This window comes from Polypterus senegalus, chromosome 13 (genome assembly GCF_016835505.1).
Source record: "Polypterus senegalus isolate Bchr_013 chromosome 13, ASM1683550v1, whole genome shotgun sequence".
NCBI classification, from domain to species: domain Eukaryota; kingdom Metazoa; phylum Chordata; class Cladistia; order Polypteriformes; family Polypteridae; genus Polypterus; species Polypterus senegalus.
The window spans coordinates 28,043,770-28,066,451 of NC_053166.1; the positions used below are offsets into that span (position 1 = coordinate 28,043,770).

Below are 22,682 nucleotides of genomic sequence, written 5' to 3' on the forward strand. Positions count from 1 at the left end.
AAGGTGAGCTGTACTGAACCGTGCTGTGCCGTACTATGCAGTGGAAAAGCGCCATAAGAGAAAATTCTAGGAACTATGTCACTTGGCAATAAAGTTGAAAAAAACTCCACGTTATGTGCTCAATTAATACCACTTGGCCATTTGACCTGGAGACAAAAAGGTTAGAGATTAATGGAAAACACAGCAGAGCAGATAGATATTAATTCTCAAACATCTTACAGTATGTCTCATAAACCATTATAGTCCAACAGCAAAAATAAAGCCATATAACAAACATATAGGCTGAGAGAATCATACACTTCTAAGACAAAATTAAGTGAAAATGCTTTAATATCAAAATGTGAGTTATAATTGCAAATATCTCAGTCAATATTAGGATTGTTATTGCAGTCTGTTTTCAAAGAAGAGTGTAAGGAATAAATTTAATTGCATGGCTGCCTTCTTACTTTTAATAGGATGTGAATTATATTTTACGATATTTGGTAGCAAGCAACCACCTGCCCTAATTTGTTTAAAGCATAGCGTCATCAAGCCCTGCTTTTTTATTCCTGCTTTTTTTTATTCCCTTCCATCTTAAAAGAGCAGTGACTTTTATTATAAGCTGCAGGCCTGTCATCTAACTGTAATATATCTAATATGCAGTACTTTCCAGTGCAGTAATGTATGAGCAGGCAGAACTGTCAAACATTCAAATAAGGCTTCAGAGTCGCGGCCATTTGGGCAAATCAGCTCTGTTTTGTGTTGGCTTAAAGACAAACGGCATCACAGCACTGTTCCCCTTCTCTCAGAGGAAGCCTGGAGGTAATTACTATCTCAAACAGTGAGACCTGAAGGAGAGATGTATGGCAGAGAGTCTGACTTTCTCTACAGCAATCTGTCCAGTGCCTTCATCCTCTAAGTGATGTGGACTGAAATGTTCTGTTGTGCCATCTTTATTAAAACAAACACGGCTTCTCAGGCTTCTTTTTTTCCAATTGTGACTGAATCAAGCACTTTCACTTGCCCATTGCACTTCAGGGGGAAATTGTTTAATCTTAAATTTACTGCCCAATTTTTTTACTTCTGAAATTGTTTGTACATTCTACACAGGAGCGCTTTTTCTTTTAGCTTGTTAATTTCTAAAGGCAGTGATGATGCCATCAATTGGACTCCCTTTAGAGACTTTACAGTATGTGAGGGCCTTAACATTTTATGCTTTAAAACACTTACAAGGTTGTGGTCTGGAAGTGTTTAACCAAAGCATATACCAGTTTCCATCCATCCATTAATTTTTTTTTGACCATCTCTGCTTTAACACTTTCAATCTCAACAGACCAGTATACATTCTCCAGTTAAAATATCATACACATCTTTGGGATGTGGATGGAAAGAGGAACTTTTGTAGATATTGTGAGAACATAACAATTACACACAGACAAGGATTTGATGAATTGTGTGAATGTTATCTGATTGAAACACATCATATTCATACTGCTTTCATTTCCCCAGTCTTGCATATGCATACTGTACCATGTTGCTATTGGCACTCGCTATCACCCATCTTAAGATAAAAATCTTTAGCTTGGATTAGCAGGCCACCAAAAGACAGATGGCATTCTTCCTTATTTACACAGCAATGGATTTATTGGCCTTTCAAAACTCACAAGATTCACGGGAGTGAATTATGTGTCCCCAAGCAAAAGATGGTGTGTTGTATTGGTGTGACGTCAACCTTTTTCCCCCATTATACTTGACATTCTATGGCAGTCCAGGAGATCAACACAGTGACACTACTTGGCTATCTACAGGGAGTCCCAAATCAGGTGTGCTGCACGTATTGAACCTATGAAAATTAGGGCAGGGTACAAGTGCACAGTGAGTTCAAGGGGCATTAGAAGGCACCATTATATGAGCTGTACAGGGGACCATTCGCTGATCATGCGATGTATATTTGTTTAAAGGGGTACATGTTACTCCTCTTTATAGTTGTCCTTTGAATCTGAAGCGAGAGTTGTACTGAAAGAACTGTGGCATGAAGGTAGTACAGCTCGCTTTTCTGAAAAAGACAGTAGAAGAAGAGAGAGTTTCAGAAGAAGGCAGTTGGGTTAGCCAGTCACACTACTTGTTAATTTAAAGTATACTTTGTATAGCAGCAGCATTTTCATTACTTGTTGTACATGTTTTCTGGTCATGTATGACATGAAAGTTCACTTTTTCTAAACAGCTACAATGTAAAAGGGTATAGTCTTTTAAAGTGGCTAAAAGTCTTGTTTAGTTTTATGTAAGTATTTTTTGTTGGCAACTCTCTGCATATTAGTCTTGTATACAGTGTAACAGAGGCACTATATAGGCGCCTGACCCGACAAAGATGGACATGGAGGCACGTATAAAAATAAACAAACTTTTATTTTTCTTCACCCGTGGGCACACGTCTTCCCCGTGACCCACAGGCAATACACAGTCCCAAACAGCAATCACAACACAAAACACTCACCTTCTTCTATTCCACCACTCCTCCTCAAGCTTAGTCCTCCTCCTCCCGACCCTGGCTCCTCGAGTGGTGGTGACTGGGCCCTTTTATAGCCCACCCGGAAGCGTTCCAGGTGATTGACCACCTAGTCCAAATTGCACTTCCGGGTGGGGCTGAAGACTCATCTAGCCAGGCTGTTGGAAGCAGACAGCCCGCCCTAGCAGCCACCCTGGGCCCCAACCAAGCTGTGGAGGACTCCATCTCCCATGGAGCCCTATGGGTGGTTGGGCAATCACCTTCGGCCAGGGAGGCTGCCTCCAAGCGTCCCGGGGGAGATATTGGACTGCCCATGGTGGCTCCCCCAGAACATAAGCAGCAGGGGCGTCCCTGCCGGGCATGGGACCCGACTGTCCTTCATAACAGATGATGCCATTTTAAGAAGTTGTATTTTCACATGTCAAACATTTCTGTGTAACAATATGAAAATTGTTTTCCCAACAAATATGTGTAAGTTCATACCAATGGATAAGGGAAAGCTCTTTACTATGAACAATATCATGACCATTACAGTTGGAGTGGGTTGTGGGTAGTGATAGTTTGAGCCTATATTTGGTGTCATATGAAATGGGTACCTTTTAGTCATTGACCTTTAAGAATGTAAAAAATAGTGGAAAAGCGTTCATAGCACGACCAGTGTTATACTGTAGGGAATGGCACTAATCCTTAAAGAGTGTGGGAGGTGAATTGTCTGTCAAAAGAACTGTCATGATTTCTAATTGATATAAGTGTCTACCAGAGGGTACTATGATTTTATAGCCCTGGTTTGTTATAGACTCTGGTTCAATCCCAGCTTATAGTTGTGCATCAGACAAAGCAGCAAAACAAAGTTAGTATATGAAAGAGATAGAAGGTAAATAGGAAAAGAAGAGTTTTATGTGATACCAGGGAGGTGGGCAAGAGTAACAGTAAACGTATGAAATAAATATGGCTCAAGACCAGTGTCAAAAAACCAAGAGAGGCAGCAGATTTTTAAAAATGTTGTTGGTTTGTTCTTTATGTTCTCTTTCTTTTGCATCACACCATTATATTTATTTTGTGAATAAACAGAACATTTTATTATAGTTTTATATCATTGGTGTCATTTTGAATTGGGAGGACTGCACTGTGAGTTTCATCATCTATTATATCTGAACAAAATTATATTACTTTCTGGATTTTGGAAAAATAACAGACATTTAACTTTGAGGTGCTTTTATATTCATAGTATTGACAGATGTTAAGGGTAAGGCATCAAGAGACAAATTAATTGGCATTCTTTTTTAATAACCGTTTATACCTACTTAACCTAAGGTAAATTAAAATTTGAATGCATTTATAAAGTTTTATATTGCATAAGCTGAAATTTGGTGGCACGGTGGCGCAGTGGTAGCGCTGCTGCCTCACAGTTAGGAGACTTGGGTTCGTTTCCCGGGTCCTCCCTGCGTGGAGTTTGCATGTTCTCCCCGTGTCTGCGTGGGTTTCCTCCGGGTGCTCCGGTTTCCTCCCACAGTCCAAAGACATGCCGGTTTGGTGGATTGGCAATTCTAAATTGGCCTTAGTGTGTGCTTGGTGTGTGGGTGTGTGTGTGTGTGTCCTGCGGTGGGTTGGCACCCTGCCCAGGATTGGTTCCTGCCTTGTGCCCTGTGTTGGCAGGGATAAGCTGAAATTTCAATGTGTATTTTTATGTGTGCACAGCACAATACAAATCTCACTTCAATGTCTCCCGCAGACTAGTGACAGTAGTATAATACACTATAAACAACATACAGAAAATACAAAGCCATACATTAAATACATCAGACATATTTAAATCTTTAATAATACAGTTTGACTTTCTAAGTCAGCTGGTGTTATGCAAGAACTAAACAAAAATAGTCCTGAGTTGGGCGGATGCCATACCAAAATATTACATAACCAGTGAAGATGGACTCCACTGTGCATCTGCAGTTGGTAAATATACCGTGCACTATATAGTATTGCTGCCTTCCCCATACATCCTAGTATATCACAGTATTTGATAAGTATTTTTGCAGTAGTTGAGATGTGTTTTATCCACTTTATTTCATCACTGAAAGCAACTCCAATAAATTTAAACCTGCTGACTCAATTTACTGCATCCTGCCACTGAAGAGGCGATGTGTGGTCTGCTTTCTTAGTTTCTGAAGTCTATGACCAGGTCCTTCATTTTTCTGATATTGAGGGAGAAAATGTTGCCCTTGCACCATTTGAGAAGGTAAACCTCTTCTCTATAAGCCATCTTATCATTGTGGGTAATCAGGCCTACAGTGGTGGTGTCATCATCATATTAATGATGAAGTCAGATGTGTCTGGCTCTGTGGCATTAAGTGAACTAGGAGCCTAGCCTGGAACATGGATCAGTGTGAATAAGATGATGCTGCCAATCCACAGATACTGAGAATCTGTTATTTAGTAAGTCCAAATCAAGTTGCATAAACTGTAATATTTACTCCTTTTATAGGCTATGCAGAAGACACCATTTCAGTGGTGAGATTTATACTGTATTCTCAATGGTAGGAAGGTTGCTTTGTTGCAGGTCTTTAACCACAATTGTTTACAACACTCCCCTAAAAACCTGGTACCTATTTTCACCTCTTCACCTAGAAGCTAGACAAGCATTTCTAGCACAGATTAATCACCCAGATGTGCTCATTCTTCCATTAATATATCAGCTAAGCATAAATGAATTTAAAGCTCATTGCATGTATTCCCCCACTTTGTGCCTTGAGTTGTGAGGGTGATACCAGCCTTCAAATTAAAGTAAAAGAAAATGAAAGCAGAGTCTGTGAGGGCACCACCATGACCTCCAGTGATTTACAGGCCATCTTCTTTAATGAAATTGTTTCGGTGACAGAGCCGGTAAAAGCTTGTAATGGATTGGGTGCTCTAATGTAATGAAATTACTCCCTTTTCTGCCCTTAAAGAAAGAGAGGAGCCAGCGAGAGAGAGAGAGAGAGGGAGAGAGAGAGAGAGAGAGAGAGAGAAAATGCAATTAATATTTACAGAGAGCTGACAGTCGGGCTGGGCTATGAGTTAGCCAGCCTCCTGCTCATTCTGTCTCGTGTTGTCTGGAGAGACGGAGGGATGGCTCGCTTTGACGCAGGCCGCAGGAGCCGGCAGTGGCTGCAGGTTGAGCTGGGTTTCCATTTGACAGCAACCTGCAGAGGTGAAACTCTGATAACCGTTCTCTCGCTTTTTCTCTTTTGCTGTTCCCCCCAGTCTTTGCTGTGATTTCCCTATGTCATTATCAGACAGTCTTATCACTTCTGTCTTTTGTTCACAGGCAACTGGACAACAACCACATTAGCTGCATTGAAGATGGTGCCTTCCGAGCTCTGCGGGACCTCGAGATTCTGTAAGTGAACCCTGATTGGCTGCTTGAATTAATCTTTCAGGGCCTTCTGCATTTAAACTCTTCATCATCTGTCCTTTCCTTTTTATTGTTGGCCCAGTTGATAAATTGACTTAACCTGCTGTTTCTTTTTTTTTTTGTTTTACTATTCAAGGATAGTTTGTCTGGATCTGTAGAGTGAAACAATTGGGGTAGATGTTTTGTGCACATTCCCTATTACTAAAGAACTCTTCCCCAGGTTACTCATGGTGAATGACTTCACCTCTTTTACTTTTGTTCATTGCACTTCCCTTTTGCTAATACCAGAAAAGCATTTCTAATTCAATTTGACATTACAATGAGACTGTTTGCTAGTATCAACGAGCCAGTGGGTGCATACAGATAAAATTTTAAAAAATGTGTTGTTTGCATTCTCCATCTTGGGCAATATAACAATAATTACCTTTCATGTAATTTGTACAGTGCATTTCAGAACATCTCTTAACCAGAAAAAAACTCAGCAACTCTCCCCAAGTGTAAAAAGGACGGTGAGGGGAGATGTGCACTTGGGGCCCATTTGAAAGTAATTATGCTGTAGTGGTATGACAGTGAATGTAAGGAAAAAGTGAAAGGCATTCAAAATCACTCTTGCTCAGCTTTGGTGTAATGCCACTCAAAAAATTGCAAAGCCAACTGAGAAAGAACTGATATTCACTCTGTGACTGTGTGAGTAGCATGTCCATTTTGACACAATGCACACCCTCTCCAGTACATTCATTTATAGTGATAAAACCAAAGATTGAGAGAAGATTACTTTTTATACACACAAGCATACAGTATGTATGCATATACTGTACTGGCTTGACTCACGGCAGACTTTTATTATCTTGCTGTCACTGGCATTTGTATTTTTTCCCTCTTTTCATGTAGGTTTTCCACACACATATGTTTAAACATTTAAGTTGATTGGTAAACCAGTCTTGTATGAGTGAATGTGGGTGAGTGGGTGGTATATTATGATTATTAATAATAGTTGTACTGCATAAATGTGTCCTTTTTAATACATTAGCATTCAGACCTAGTCTTGCTTTACACCTGTTGTTGATGATGAAATATGGTTTGCTTCCCTATAACCTTGTTGTAGAAAGGTCAGCTCAGAAAATGAACCCCAATATGTTCTTGAACATACAGGCATTAATGATATTAGACTGCATTTTAATATAAGCCTATTTTTTAACCAATGTCTGGTCTAGTTAGCATTAATTTTTGGGTTTGAATCCTGGGCAAAAAGTATTTTATTAATCAATTGTCAAAATTTCTAGAGGTGAATAAATACTTGAGTGAACTTAAATAGATAGATATGAATTGACAAACACAGAAACGCTAGAGTGGCATAATAGGTAGAGTTGTCACCAGACAGCACTTTAGAACCTGATGTATGAGAATTCCCTGTGGGACTTACATGTTCTCTCGAAACAAATGGATTTTTCTTATAAAAGTAGATCTATGTATGTTGAAATATTGACTTTACAATATGAATTCAACTGCAGATATAGGTAGCATAAATTTTCAGAGTGCAGTGTTTGTTTAATAAAGATAAAGTAGATACAAAGCTGTATGCTGCACTGCACACTTACAAGCATTTCATAAGGAGAATATGAATATTCTTGATCTCTTTACTTTATGCTGTAAAGAAAGAAATGCAGCCGTAGTACATATCTATTTTTATCAACATATTTTAATTTTAAATGATTCATACATTATATTGGCAGCATACATGTTTCTGCAAGATTTTTATTTTAAACAATATGCTCTTCCCAGAAAGCACAATAATCTCAATTTGTTTTGTTTTTTTATACTAAGTATCTAGGTGTAAGCCTCAGTTATGTGTTAGTTATTGACAAAAGAATGTGTTTTTGAGCACGATCAGTACCCAAGAATCTTTGAAATATTTGACTGTAACCTTGTTCTGAAGTTGCACATTAAAATTAGAAATGTCTCCAGTAAAATTTGAAGCTACATTTTTTGGTAGTCTGCTACATTTTTTTATTAGTTTACTCTAGCCATTATTTTTGGTGATGACAACTGTTTTTTAAACAACATGTAGTCTTCTCTTTTAATAATTGTGACCCACCAATGTCATCATGCACCATGTGCCTTAGTAGAATTGGGTTCATTCACTGCTGTGACATCAAGTTCCACAGTTGGGAGAAAAATCCTTGACCATAGTAAAAGTAGCTAGCAAAGATGGAGTGTTTTTTCCATTATTTCTCTGTTAAATATTTGTTTTGATCGTAGTTGATGACTGGATCCTCTTGGCTCAGGTGACAATACCACAGGTGTTTTATTGATTGTAATTAATTTTCCAAATTATGTATTCTAATACATTGATTCAGGGTTATAGAGGCAGTCTTGTTGCCTTTGGTCATAAGACCATTGTATCAATTTACACACTCAAGCAAACACCTACTCTTATTCCCACCAGGCCAATACAGAGTCACCAACTAACATAACCTTCATGTTTTCAAAATGTGGATGGAAACCTGGGTACCCAGAAAAAAAACAGATTCAGACACATGCAAATTTCAAACAGGCAGTGATTGGGCCGGGACATGAACACGGGACTCACAGTAGCACTAACCATTATGCCATCAGTCCGTTTCAGTGTCTTTTCAAATGGCTCAAAATCATGGAGGCAAATTTACAGATGACTTTCATTGTGAATCTGTTATAAGATAAGGGGGACAGCCATGGACCTGTTGTTGATTAGTTTGTACAACAATGTGATCATTTCTTTTTATAGCTGACTATCCCTAAGGCCAGATATATATGGCTGTAGATTTTATGTGCTTTCCTCTTCCCACTCTTTCAACAATAATTAAAGGAGAGAATATGGACATGACATGGTGGAGCAATACAAATATCTGTGGGATATCATTTATAACAGGCTAACCTTTGATCACAACACAAAACAAATTTAAAAGAAAGGATAGAAACAGCTATTCTTTCGTAAGATTTTAAAAATTGTTTTAAAGTGGACAAAACCATGATACGTTTTAAGGGCTTTTATTGAATGCATTGATGTATTTGCTTTTATATATTGGTTTGGAAACCTGAGCATTAAGAACGTAAGCTATCTTAACAACAACCTCTGTCACTGAGTTGTATCACAAACAGGTTACAAAGAGGGCCTACTCAGTTCACTCAGACAATAGCCATCCATCCATCCATCCATTTCCTAACCCGCTGAATCCGAATACAGGGTCACGGGGGTCTGCTGGAGCCAATCCCAGCCAACACAGGGCACAAGGCAGGAACCAATCCTGGGCAGGGTGCCAACCCACCGCAGCAATAGCCATCCTCTTTTTCATAAATTTCAGCTATTGCCATCAGGCTACAGATTTAGATTCAAAAGGGTAAATACCAAAGGATTTAAATAATCTTTTATTCCCAGAGCTATAACATTCCTAGAACTATACGCCTTTTAAATTCTGTTACTTCTTGGGATGCTGCTGAATTCTGAATTATTATTTTCTGTACTGTTAATGGTAATTATTATTCTTTGTACTAATCTTGAGTGTGTGCACTTATGATCACACTAGTTTTCAGTTTTTGCGTCTTGAATTATTTTCTTGTATCTGCAACAATGACTTATGTTTTGTATTTTCCTCCTGCAAACACTGGATATTACAACCTAATCTAACCCAATCTAACCTAAGCTTTTTGTAAATGAATTTACCTTTCTTACATTATAGTGTTATTTTCATCACTTTATAAAACTAATGCTTGCATATAAAATGTGCATGTACTTTATATTCAATGTACTGTACATTTACATGTGATACGCTGTAGTTTCTTTACATAGTGATTTAAAACCTAAGATTTATGTCTACAGTGTGTACTAGTCTGGCAGGTATACTGACTCAGGGTCATACAGGACAAGAGTGGTGCAGTGAACCATCAGCCTAGTTCTTTACAGTCCAGCACTTTACTTCCTAGGTTAGTTTGCCTTTTTACTGCATACACAGCATATTTTAGCAAAAACACACTGAAGAGAGGAGTAGTAACAGCATTTACTTTAGGAACAGGATCAGATGTATCAGGTCCCTGCTACCCTGATACTATCAGGTTTATTCTAAATGGCTAAAAATATTTGTATTATTATATATAAGTCTCTCTCTCTCTCTCACTAATTTGGAATGAGACAAATATGTAGCTGCCTATTTTCTGTCCTATTATACTCGTACTAAAGCTTCTATCCTAATTTTTCCCATATGTTTTATTTTTATTTGAAAATGACAATATTAAATTAAATATTTAAAATGCATTATTAGAAGTAAAAAGCACAATATTAACTCTGCTGTAATAATCAGTATGAATGATATATGCATGATTTCCAAAATTTTATCAAAACATTTAAAATGCTTTAACTCTTTTATCGTCACTCATAAACATGATTGTACTTGATAGAGTGGGTTGACTAGTAGTGAATCTGCCAATGAAGGACATGACCAACAATAATAAATATATAGGATTTGTTTTTTAGAATGCGCGCACTGCCATGTAACAAAATCCTAAGGCAATGATTGGTATTTCCACTGCTTTGAATGCCTCCTTGCTTATAGGTTGAAATGATATACTCACATCTTGAATCAAACTAGAAAGTCTTAAGTGTTGTCTTGGAAATTTAGCAGATATTGCTTTTCCACTAACATTCTTTGTCAAGGGTGAAACTGAAGACAACCCAGCAAGAGATGAGCTTTCTCTCATGTGTAATCTGTAATTTTCAAAACAAATATATATTTAAAATTACAAATAAGTATGTTTTATGCTATCTTACACTTAACACAAGTATGTCCTCTGTAGCTAGGTTTACAATAAGCTACTGTAGTTAGTGTGCTAATGTACGTCTACACAATAAAGTTGTCCTGACTACAGATTAAAAGATTATAGCTGAATGTTTGTATTGACCGTTTTTAATTGAGTTGCTTTTTGTAATTATTGCTATCTGATCTTTAAATTTATTGAAACAAAAAAAAAAGATCTTACGATTTAGTTACAAGGATGAGGAACATATACCTACAAGCCAAATTGTTAGTCTTAAAAGGCTGAGATCAAAAAACAGATAACTGAAATATGCAAAGGTATTATAAGATCAACTGAATCCGAGTAAAAGAGCATAACAAGGCCAGAGCCAAGTAGACAGTCAAAGCCATCCCGAGCAAAAGGCTAGAGAGCCAAAAAGAAATCAAATATCTTTTAAAAATTTGAAACAGGCATGACATGCCAAAAAATGGCAAAAAAACAAAAATAGGTCTGTATGTAGATTGTACAAGATAATGCAGGGGAATGGAAAGTGCTGATATGGGACAGACAAGAACACAACCAAGAGAGAGGCAAAAGGTAAAATACCAAGAAAAAAATCAAATAAAGCTGGGTGACCAAAACAGAACCACTAAGATAGGGTAAGAGCATAGAATTTAAGAAGATTTTAAACCAAAGGTCATATTCTGACTTGAATATGTTATAGCAATGTGTGCTTAGTTACTTTGTTGATAGAGATGATCCAAAACTGGAATAATGACTGCTGTGTGTCACCATCTGAAATGCCGTAGATAGCATCCAATGGCATCAGCATCATAATGTAAAAATAAACAAACTAGAAGAAATGCATGAATAAAAATTCACAATCAAAATATTCCAGGGAAACACAACACAAATTCCTGATCTTTTTTCTACTTTGGTGTTTTGCAGACAGACTTGCTTTTCTTTCCTAACTTTAGTTGCACAGTGTGAGCCTGATATTAGTGGAAGTGATAGTTATGCTGCCACACAGTGGAAACATGGTAGGCTGAAAGACCAAGGGACTAGAAGAAGTAAATGTGGTCAAAATTGGGAGATCACTAAATCGATTTGTCAACACCATTAACAGGAAACCAAGTTGTTGTCAAGAACACAGGAGAAAAAGATCAAGAGCTAGAAACCTAATTCACAAAAATGCAAGTAAAGATCTTGGACAACCAGGAAGTGCACAATGCTGACCTTTAAATAAATGTAACAGTCATGTTGGGCACTGCATACTTCAGGATGACCAAGCCTAGCAATTCAATAGCAACTGCAAATGGACCACAAAATGATGATGCCCATTAAAAACAGACTGGCACCACAGAAAGTCAAACTAAAAAACATAAAGATTACTCAGCTAGTTTAAAGCAAAACCTAAAGTAAAAATAAATGATAAATACTATGTGTTTACTATTCTATACTATGTCAATACAAATAAATACTATGGAAAAAAAATCCTGAATGAGAGCAATTAACATCATTTAAAAATTACATAATTATAACAAAGTGAAAAAGCAAAAGAATACAGCTAAAATATTAATATTTGATATCCATTTTTGGATTATGGACTTTACTTTGATGAACTGAGCTCCAAAGCTGTACAGTAGTACTGCTTCAGATGCTCACCACCTTGTGTCAGGATTCCTGTTTTATTGGTAATTCTTTGTGGTGGAGTTTGTCCCTGTTGTCTCAGGGACTATCATTTCTTGAAATATATATATATTTTTATTTCTTTATATATATATATATATATATATATATGTATATACTGTATATACATGGTTGAATAGTTTTACTGTCAAATAATGTAAAGAGTATGCGACACGTGTTTCTCCCTAATTCTGGGCTCATCAGGCGTACACACTCACTGCACCCCTCTCAGGGAATCGAACCTCAGACGTCAGCGCTAGAGGCGAAGCCTCTTGCATTGCGCCACGGCGTGCGGTTCATTTATTTGACAGTATATAGTATGTAACCACCCATACAATCAGATTGTGATTCAGACTACGGATGCCATAAATGTAACTACCCCGATCTATCTGGCTGAGGTCTAGAGAACCTGAGTGGAAATGCAAGAAAGTTCCAGAATGACACCCAACACTCTCCATGAATCTGGGCTTAATGATAGAGTGGCCAGACAGAAACTTCTCCTCAGTAGAAGACAAACAAGTTTTCAAAAAGGCACCTAAAGGATTCTCAGACTCTATTTTTTTTCAATTAGTCCATCATCACGCTATTGCCTTTTGAAGCAAGATAACTTCAATTGGATTCAGCCTGGTCACAAAAACACAGAGATCTTATCAAACATTTTGCATACCCTCAGCCTTGAAATCTCTGTCCCTCCTCTATCCTTCAGTAGATAATATTGACCTTACCCAATACTTGAATAAACTACTCTGCTACTCTCAGTATTTTTTTCCACACAGAGAATTTAAAATTCCAGCCTAAATCTCAGTGTTGTAATTTTCAGTATTTTTTGAAAGAAATCTGCAAACGAGTTAAGTTGTACATCATTGGCAACTTGCTGTACAAGTGGTCTCTTTATTTTGGAAATCCAAATTGTTGTAATAACACTGCCTTTATTTATATAATACTTTTCTTGCATAAAAATATACCTTAAAGTGTTTTCCACTTGTACAAATTAATAAATATAGTAATAAAAATACAAGACATGATTAATAAAAAAGTATTACAGTACAGTACAGTATATCCAATGAACTTTCATTCATACTGAGGACTGGCTGTAGATCCATGTATCAATCAATCAATCAATCAATCAACATTTATTTATATAGCACATATTCATACAAAAAAATGTAGCTCAAAGTGCTTTACAAAATGAATAGAAAAATAGAAGACACAATAAAAGATAAACATGAGTCAACATTACTTAACATAGAATAAGAGTAAGGTCCGATGGCCAGGGTGGACAGAAAAAACAAAAAAAAACTCCAAAGGCTGGAGAAAAAAATAAAATCTGTAGGGGTTCCAGACCACGAGACCGCCCAGTCCCCGTATTCCTCTGCACAAGATGCAGTTGTGTGTTGCAATTAAAAGTCAAAGTCAGGAGGCGAAGTGACAACATGTTTCTAACAACAGTATCAAGTACAAAATGTTCCCTAGAGAACACTATATCAAATGGAAAATTTCACCATTTCAGCTGTAACAAGAATGAGTCTCCAGACATTATAAAGGTTTGGGGCAGCCACTAATATATTATATCCCAGCTGCAAAGGTTTGAAATAATTGAACAGAGATATTCACAAGACTGAGTCCAAAATAGAACTGAATTTTGAAGGTAAGATGGCGGTTTTAAGGCCTGGGGAAGGAAATGATGTCATCTGTGCCGAAACCAGAAGTGACGTCATCAGAGGTGCCGCGCCGGAAGTGACGTCATCAGAGGTGCCGGAACACAATGCACTGGCTAGTTTAGCTTTGGCATGATAGACAATTTAGTCTCAAAAGTGTAATGAAAGTTTGTCTTTTATACTCTAACTAGACATTACGCCCGTTACAATAACGGGTGCTAGAACAGTAGTGCATAAACATTAGTAGGAACAGTCTATATTAAATGGCAAGAGACCTTGTATGTGGCTGTAATATGCGTCACTGTATTGTGTGCCTTTAATTTTCTCTCGCAATAATACTGGTTTGTATTTCCGTAAAATGGCTGTAATTTTCTCTGACAGTAATACTTAATACACAATTAATACTTAATACATAATTCGTTCCAAAACTCTGGTCGAAACCCGATTTGGTCGTGAACCAAAGTAATTTTCCCCATAGGATTTTATGTAAATATAATTAATCCGTTCCAGACCGTACGAACTGTATGTAAATATATATTTTTTTAGTTTTTAAGCACAAATATAGTTAATTATACCATAGAATGCACAGCGTAATAGTAAACTAAATGTAAAAACATTGAATAACACTAAGAAAACCTTGAGCAACAGAGAAAACTAACACTGCAATAGTTCGCACTATAGTGCTACGAACCGCTCGCTAAAAACACTTTTTTTAATGAGTTTTAAGCACAGGGAAAAAAAATGAACATTTGAAAAATCCGTAATTTAATAAACAACCAAGAAAAGTAACATTACAACAATGCATGCACGCGCCTGTGTGTGTGTGTCACACGCCTGTGTGTGTGTGTCTCTCTCTCACGGCCTGTTTGCCTGTGTATGTGTGTCTCTTTCTTGTGCGCTTGTGTGTGTGTGTCTGTGTGTGTCTCACGCGCCTGTGTGTCTGTGTGTGTCTCGTGTGTGTGTGTGTGTGTGTGTGTGTGTGTCTTTCTCGAGCCCGCGCCTGTGTGTGTCTCTCTCTCTCTGCACAGGGAATGCACATGGCGAGACTGAACACGTGCGGCCCCACGCATGCGCACTTCACCAGAATACACACACACAGACACCTGGACGCACACAGGGATTTTATTAAAGAGGATATAGCATTATGCTCTATATGTATAATTATTTTAAATTTCCACTAAAACTTGTTTTGGTGACCTGGATCATCTTGCTTTCTTCACTCCAAATTAACATCTTCTGAATAGACCCAGAAGGAAGAAAAAAGTGTTAATTGCAGCAAAGGCAGCATTGTCAATTGTTTCATATTTCATAATATAGCAACCTAAAAGAAGTAGGAATTCAGATAATAGTCTGTAGGTGGGTACCAAATTAACTCAACACTGGAAGCAAATTGTAATAGTGAGGGGAACCTTTTCAGAACTGAGTGATTTTAAAAGCGGTGTTCCTCAGAGATCTGTGCTGGGACCTCTGCTTTTTTATAATATACATAAATGACCTGCACAAGAATATACAGTAATCAATGAAGCGGTTAAGTTTTTAGATGATACCAAACTAGATAGAAGGGTAGATTATATAGAACCAGTTAATTTGTCACAGAGGGACTTGGATAGCATAAAGGCTTTGGCAGATGAAATTTGTAAGTAATTTTTAATAATGCAGGAAGTAAAATGTTAGATGAAATACACAATGGGGTGTGAAACTTGAAAGTACACTTTATGAGAAGGACATAGGAGTCATAGCAGACGTACCACTATCTATATCAGTACAGTCTACTAAATGATCAAGAAGGCTAACAGAATGTTAGTTTATAAAGCATGACATGTGGAGTAAAAGCCAAGGGTGGTTATACTTAAGGTTTATAAAACACTATTAAGGCCTCACCTGAAATATTTTATATAGTTTTGATATTAATATTAGAACAAAGGTATAATAGTGCTAAAGAAAGTCCAGAGAAAACCAACTAAGCTGATTATGGGACTGAGAGATATAATCATTGAGGAGAGATTAAAGGAGTTAAACCTATTCAGGTGAAGAAAATGGAGATTAAGAGGGAAATTGACTGAAATGTTTAAAATTATGAAAGGAATTAGTATAGTAGATCCCAGCTGTTACTTTAAAATAAACTGTGCTATAAAAACAGGTTCAGAAAATTGTTATGGAGAGATTTTGCACAAATGGTGGAAAGTTTTTTCCTCATGCAAAGAGCCGTAAATACATGGAATAAATTATCAAGTAGTTTGGTGGAGAGCAGGACTTTATGGAGGTTTAAATTTTGACTTGATGTTACTTGAGACAATCTAGGTTCTGATATTTGAACCTTAAAATAGTGTGTCTACAGTGGTGGTTCTTCAGTGACAGTGATTAATATGACCCAACTAGACTTACCCCACCCTTATATCTTTGTACGACTCATGGATGGAAAGTTTAGGTTTCACAAATCTAGGGGAAGTGACAGTGAAGGTGGTAGGGATGAGAACGGCGCCCATACGCATGCACCACACGGCCACCCTGTTGGCTGCTGCCGAGAGTTGAATCAACAATATAATAAAATAAAAATAAAAAGAGGAATAACCTTGGAGGTCAATCATCACCTCAAAAGCAGATAGTAGACGTCACGTAGTATTTGTGTACCTAATTTCAGGTCAATAGGTCAAGCGATTTGTGTGCTACAGGTGATTTAAAATCCTGGACAGACAAACGAACAGCCACGGTAGCATATTATATATAAAGATATACTCAACACACCGAAATGAATTCAGTGAGTAAAATACTGAAATGAATGCAATGAATATGTAGATAGTTTTAAACACATAATAGAAACTCCAATTTGGACAACATGCATAAAGAACACAGATATTTAGGCTAATGAAGATACAGTGCATCCGGAAAGTATTCACAGCACATCACTTTTTCCATATTTTGTTATGTTACAGCCTTATTCTAAAATGGATTAAATTCATTTTTTTCCTCAGAATTCTAAACACAACACCCCATAATGACAACGTGAAAAATGTTTACTTGAGGTTTTTGCAAATTTATTAAAAATAAAAAAACTGAGAAATCACATGTACATAAGTATTCACAGCCTTTGCTCAATACGTTGTCGATGCACCTTTGGCAGCAATTACAGCCTCAAGTTTTTTTGAATATGATGCCACAAGCTTGGCACACCTATCCTTGGCCAGTTTCGCCCATTCCTCTTTGCAGCACCTCTCAAGCTCCATCAGGTTGGATGGGAAGCGTCGGTGCACAGCCATTTTAAGATCTCTCCAGAGATGTTCAATCGGATTCAAGTCTGGGCTCTGGCTGGGCCACTCAAGGACATTCACAGAGTTGTCCTGAAGCCACTCCTTTGATATCTTGGCTGTGTGCTTAGGGTCGTTGTCCTGCTGAAAGATGAACCGTCGCCCCAGTCTGAGGTCAAGAGCGCTCTGGAGCAGGTTTTCATCCAGGATGTCTCTGTACATTGCTGCAGTCATCTTTCCCTTTATCCTGACTAGTCTCCCAGTTCCTGCCACTGAAATACATCCCCACAGCATGATGCTGCCACCACCATGCTTCACTGTAGGGATGGTATTGGCCTGGTGATGAGCGGTGCCTGGTTTCCTCCAAACGTGACGCCTGGCATTCACACCAAAGAGTTCAATCTTTGTCTCATCAGACCAGAGAATTTTGTTTCTCATTTTGGCATACTCCAGGCGGCCTGCCATGTGCCTTTTACTAAGGAGTGGCTTCCATCTGGCCACTCTACCATACAGGCCTGATTGGTGGATTGCTGCAGAGATGGTTGTCCTTCTGAAAGGTTCTCCTCTCTCCACAGAGGACCTCTCTGACAGAGTGACCATTGGGTTCTTGGTCACCTCCCTGACTAAGGCCCTTCTCCCCCGATCGCTCAGTTTAGATGGCCAGCCAGCTCTAGGAAGAGTCCTGGTGGTTTCGAACTTCTTACACTTACGGATGATGGAGGCCACTGTGCTCATTGGGACCTTCAAAGCAGCAGAAATTTTTGTGTAACATTCCCCAGATTTGTGCCTCGAGACAATCCTGTCTCGGAGGTCTACAGACAATTCCTTTGACTTCATGCTTGGTTTGTGCTCTGACATGAACTGTCAACTGTGGGACCTTATATAGACAGGTGTGTGCCTTTCCAAATCATGTCCAATCAACTGAATTTACCACAGGTGGACTCCAATTAAGCTGCAGAAACATCTCAAGGATGATCAGGGGAAACAGGATGCACCTGAGCTCAATTTTGAGCTTCATGGCAAAGGCTGTGAATACTTATGTACATGTGCTTTCTCAGTTTTTTTATTTTTAATAAATTTGCAAAAATCTCAAGTAAACTTTTTTCACATAGCCATTATGGGGTGTTGTGTGTGGAATTCTGAGGAAAAAAATGAATTTAATCCATTTTGGAATAAGGCTGTAACATAACAAAATGTGGAAAAAGTGATGCACTGTGAATACTTTCCAGATGCACTGTATAACTGTGTTACTGCATTTTGCATTAACCCACCATTTCCAAAACTTGGTAAACTTCAGATATATTTGGTATTTATTTATCATCACCAGTTTTTACATATGGCCAAACATGGCCTGACTTAGTTATTTCATTTCTGTTTGGGTGCCATTTAAGGAACAAATGAAGCAATTCAGAGGAATGATGAAGAGATTCAGGGAAACAAATCTTAAAAAACAAGTCAATTAAAATGAATTCAAAAGATGTTAATTAGCAGCAAAAACAGTTCACTAATGAAGAAAAGGGTTTGAATGAAAACCTGCAGCCACTGCAGCCCTCCAGGACTGGAGTTGGGGACTCCTGGTCTAGAGTAACCTTGAGAGCAAAACTTAAAGTACATGATACAGTTAAACAAGGGAAACTAATTCCCAGTGAAGACAGAGTGATTACTCAAAATATTGTTTATAAGGAAGTATTTTCTGCTTAAATGTATTATTTAATTCAATAATGAGTTACCATGGAGGCACGGTGGCGCAGTGGGTAGCGCTGCTGCCTCGCAGTAAGGAGACCTGGGTTTGCTTCCTGGGTCCTCCCTGCGTGGAGTATGCATGTTCTCCCCGTGTCTGCGTGAGTTTCCTCCGGGTGCTCCGGTTTCCTCCCACAGTCCAAAGACATGCAGGTTAGGTGGATTGCTGATTCTAAATTGTCCCTCGTGTGTGCTTTGTGCGTGTGTGTGTGTGTGCCCTGCGGTGGGCTGGCACCCTGCCCGAGGTTTGTTTCCTGCTTTGCGCCCTGTGTTGGCTGGGATTGGCTCCGGCAGACTCCCGTGACCCTGTAGTTAGGATAATGCAGGTTGGATAATGGATGGATGGATGTATAATGAATTACCTAAGCATACCATTTCACAGTAAGTTCAAAATGTATTTATCATACACGTTACACATATACATAGTAGTATGTAAGCATGCAAGTTATTAATCCAATTTGTCATCGTTCCTGCTTACAGCTGTAAGCACTGTGCAGCTGTCCAATATAACGGCTTTCTTTTCATGATTGGCAGGACATGCTGTTGTAGTTAGTTCCTCATAGGATGAGCATGTGTTTGTGCTCATTACTCCTTACAATAACATAGCTCAAGATAATGGAATAAAGAAGGCATTAACATGAAAGGTCAATCTGAAAAAGGAAAAGTAGCTAGTGTAGGAGCTTTTGAAAAGCCCTTTTTCAAAACATATCCTCTTCAATGCATTCACCTCAAGGGTTCATTGAAAAAGGGCCATTTATTAATTCAAAAAATGACTCAAGGCCTTTGTAAAGCACATTGGAAATATGTTTGCTATAAAAGATGCAATATAATGTATGGACTGATAATACTTTATACATTATAGTGTATATTAATTTAAACCAAAGATCAGATGCTACATATCATGAGTCATGCTGTATTAAATAAAATTTCATTTAGAATTAATTTGGAAATATGCAGCAAATTGCCTGCCCACCTTAAAAATATTTGTTCATTTGGAAAGGATATTTTTTCAGAACAACTTTTGAAAATTCAAAAACTGCCCTTTTTCTGAAATGGCACATTTAAACTGTTTCCCTTGTTTATTTGATATCATTTTGTTTGAAACACCTTGTTGTTGAGTGATATTTCTCATAAACAAACTACAAAGTGTGCTGTTCAAAATATAATTTGATTGATTTTCAATAGTAATATAGTAGATAGATTGATGCTGGTAATGTTACACGCTGTGAGTTTGTTGAATGCATTTGAAATTTAATTACTATTTTGAAGATGTAAAGCTCCTGCTGTCAGTATTTGCCACTGTTTTAGTTTCTTTTGACTTGGAAAAAATTGTTTTTTTAGTAGTAGCATAAAAACAGAACTACATTTGTTCTGAGCAATCATTATAGCCCTGTCACTTTTTCTGTTCACCTGTTCGCTCTGCATACCTCAGACTATAAATATAACACCCGGTCACATCACTTGCAGCAATTCTCAGACGATTCTGCATAAATGGATTCTATTGACAGTGGTAATGGGATAGAGAAAAAGGGACAGATGAAGAACTTTGAGAATTGTCTGCAACTTAACATCAGCAAAACCAAGAAACTGTTTATTGACTTTCACTGTACCATAATGCATCAGCGCCCAGTCACTAGATAGATAGATAGATAGATAGATAGATAGATAGATAGATAGATAGATAGATAGATAGATAGATAGATAGATAGATAGATAGATAGATAGATAGATACTTTATTAATCCCAAGGGGAAAGTAACAATTTACTATTCAGGTAATGGATATGGAGGTGGTACCCTGCAACAAGTACTTGGGGTCCACATCAGTTACAGGCTGTACTGGCTTACTAACAGAATGCTGTAGAAGAAAGGGCAGAGCAAACTCTGTTTTCATAGGAGACTGAATTCCTTTAGTGTGCATAGTAACATCCTTTAAATGTTCTATAACTCGTAAAGTAATTTTCTACACTGTGGTACACTGGGCTGTGAGCATCACTTCAATAAATGCCAGCCAAATCAATAAGATGATTAAGAAGGCATGGTCAGTTACGGGACACACTCCAGACCCACTGTAGGTAGTAGTGGAGGAGAGAATGAAAACAAAATGGATGGCCATTGTGGAGGCTGGCCCGGACACAGACAGGCAGACACATTCATGTCACCCACAAACATGTTAATTTACACTATTTACACAGTTCAAGGTGAACCACAAACCCCCAAAGTCCCCAAAGTCCTGGCCACACAATGCCTTTCTTCAGACCGCCTCCTTCTCTCTTCTCCAGCTCAGTCCACTCCACTCCCAACTCTCGCCCTCAATGAAGGGAGGTGGCCCCTTTTATCATCACCCGATTTGCTCCAGGTGGGTTCCGGCAATCTTCCACGGACACACCCCCGTGTGGCGGAAGTGCCGGCTGCATCTCCGGAAGCACTCCGGGTGTCCCTGCTTCTCTTCCCCCCAGCACTTCCTGGTGTGGTGGAAGTGCTGAGGTCCAGGGCTCCAAAGGCATGGGGGCGCCCCCTGGCGGCGACCATGGGCCCCTACAGGATAGAGCTTCAAAGCTCTGTACCCGTGGCCCCCAAAGGAACCAGGGCGGTCACCCCCAGATGGTCTGGGGAAGGCGCAAGCCCTCCTCGGGTCCTCCTGGGCGTCCCGGCCGGGTCACCACCCCAGCCACCTTTGACACCATTATGGACAGTGCTGCTCCTCCTCTCTGTAACACACTAGCACTGAGGACTTTCAGCCTATTAATTGTTCCACATAACAGCGTCAACAAACTGCGGCTTTTTCATACCTACAGCAATACCCTTTTTAATGCCTCATTGTGACTTCTTTACAGTTAGCCATGTCAGAGGTTTTCTTTAAGTGAAATTTCATTTACCATACATCTGCCCAAAGCCTACATTTTATCTTGATTTCACTGTAACTGTTTGGATTTTATTGAGTTGATAATATGTACCTAGCTGCCTAATTTACTTCCTTTTACACATTTAAAAGATTTATTTGTTACATTTTAAATTTATAACTGAATGTACAGTGCACATATTCATACCTAGTACTCTTTTTATATGCTGTTGTTTATGGATACAATTGGAATATTTCCAACATTAATTTCCAGAAGAAGGCAGTTTTAGTGATGATCTGCAATGAGGTAAATGGAGTTCTAATTACATCATGGACATGTGTGCAAGAGCCACACAGTATACATAAGTACGCAAGTCAGAACCAGATTCACATAAGCAGAGAGTTTTCACAGGCACCACTGCCTGGAGGCAGAGCAGATTGAGAAGCCTGGTGTCCGGGTTATGCAGGGGTCACACAAAAATCCTGTTCTTTCCTCATGTGACAGACATTATTCAGCAGTGTAGATCTATACTGTATTTGATCTGCCTGCTGATGTCATAAAGCTGGTGTTGTGTGTATTTGGTATGTCGCTTTTCTGAAAAGCAGAAATCACTGTATAATGCAAGCGGTGCTTCTCACTCATTGACAACATCATCCTAGAAACTGCGAAGGCAATACTGGACAATATGCCAGACAGGTGTCTGAATTTGAATTAACCTTCCAATTAAGTGTGAAATTGTTTTGACACATTAATGCTCTCATTTGACAGTGCTGAAAGGAGACAAATCTGTATAACTCCCAGTCTAGGTTCTCAGTAACTCTCCACTACTTTCATCAACCAGTTGTGGACACTAGCCCAGACACAGA

General features: G+C 38.4%; 1 protein-coding gene across 2 annotated transcripts in view; it reads left to right on the plus strand.

Moving 5' to 3' along the window:
• slit3 (slit homolog 3 (Drosophila)) overlaps nt 1-22,682 on the plus strand; it is a 529,641-nt gene that overhangs the window by 351,676 nt on the left and 155,283 nt on the right. Inside the window, exons 1-2 of one of the 2 annotated variants that reach the window (XM_039774193.1) lie at nt 5,571-5,672; nt 5,790-5,861. Coding sequence is in view for 1 of the 2 variants with exons in the window: in XM_039774192.1 (XP_039630126.1) it covers nt 5,790-5,861 (72 nt within the window). In the remaining variant the exon portion in view is untranslated. Of the gene's footprint in view, nt 1-5,570; nt 5,673-5,789; nt 5,862-22,682 lie in introns of those variants that run through there. The other variant, XM_039774192.1, reaches the window with a different exon arrangement.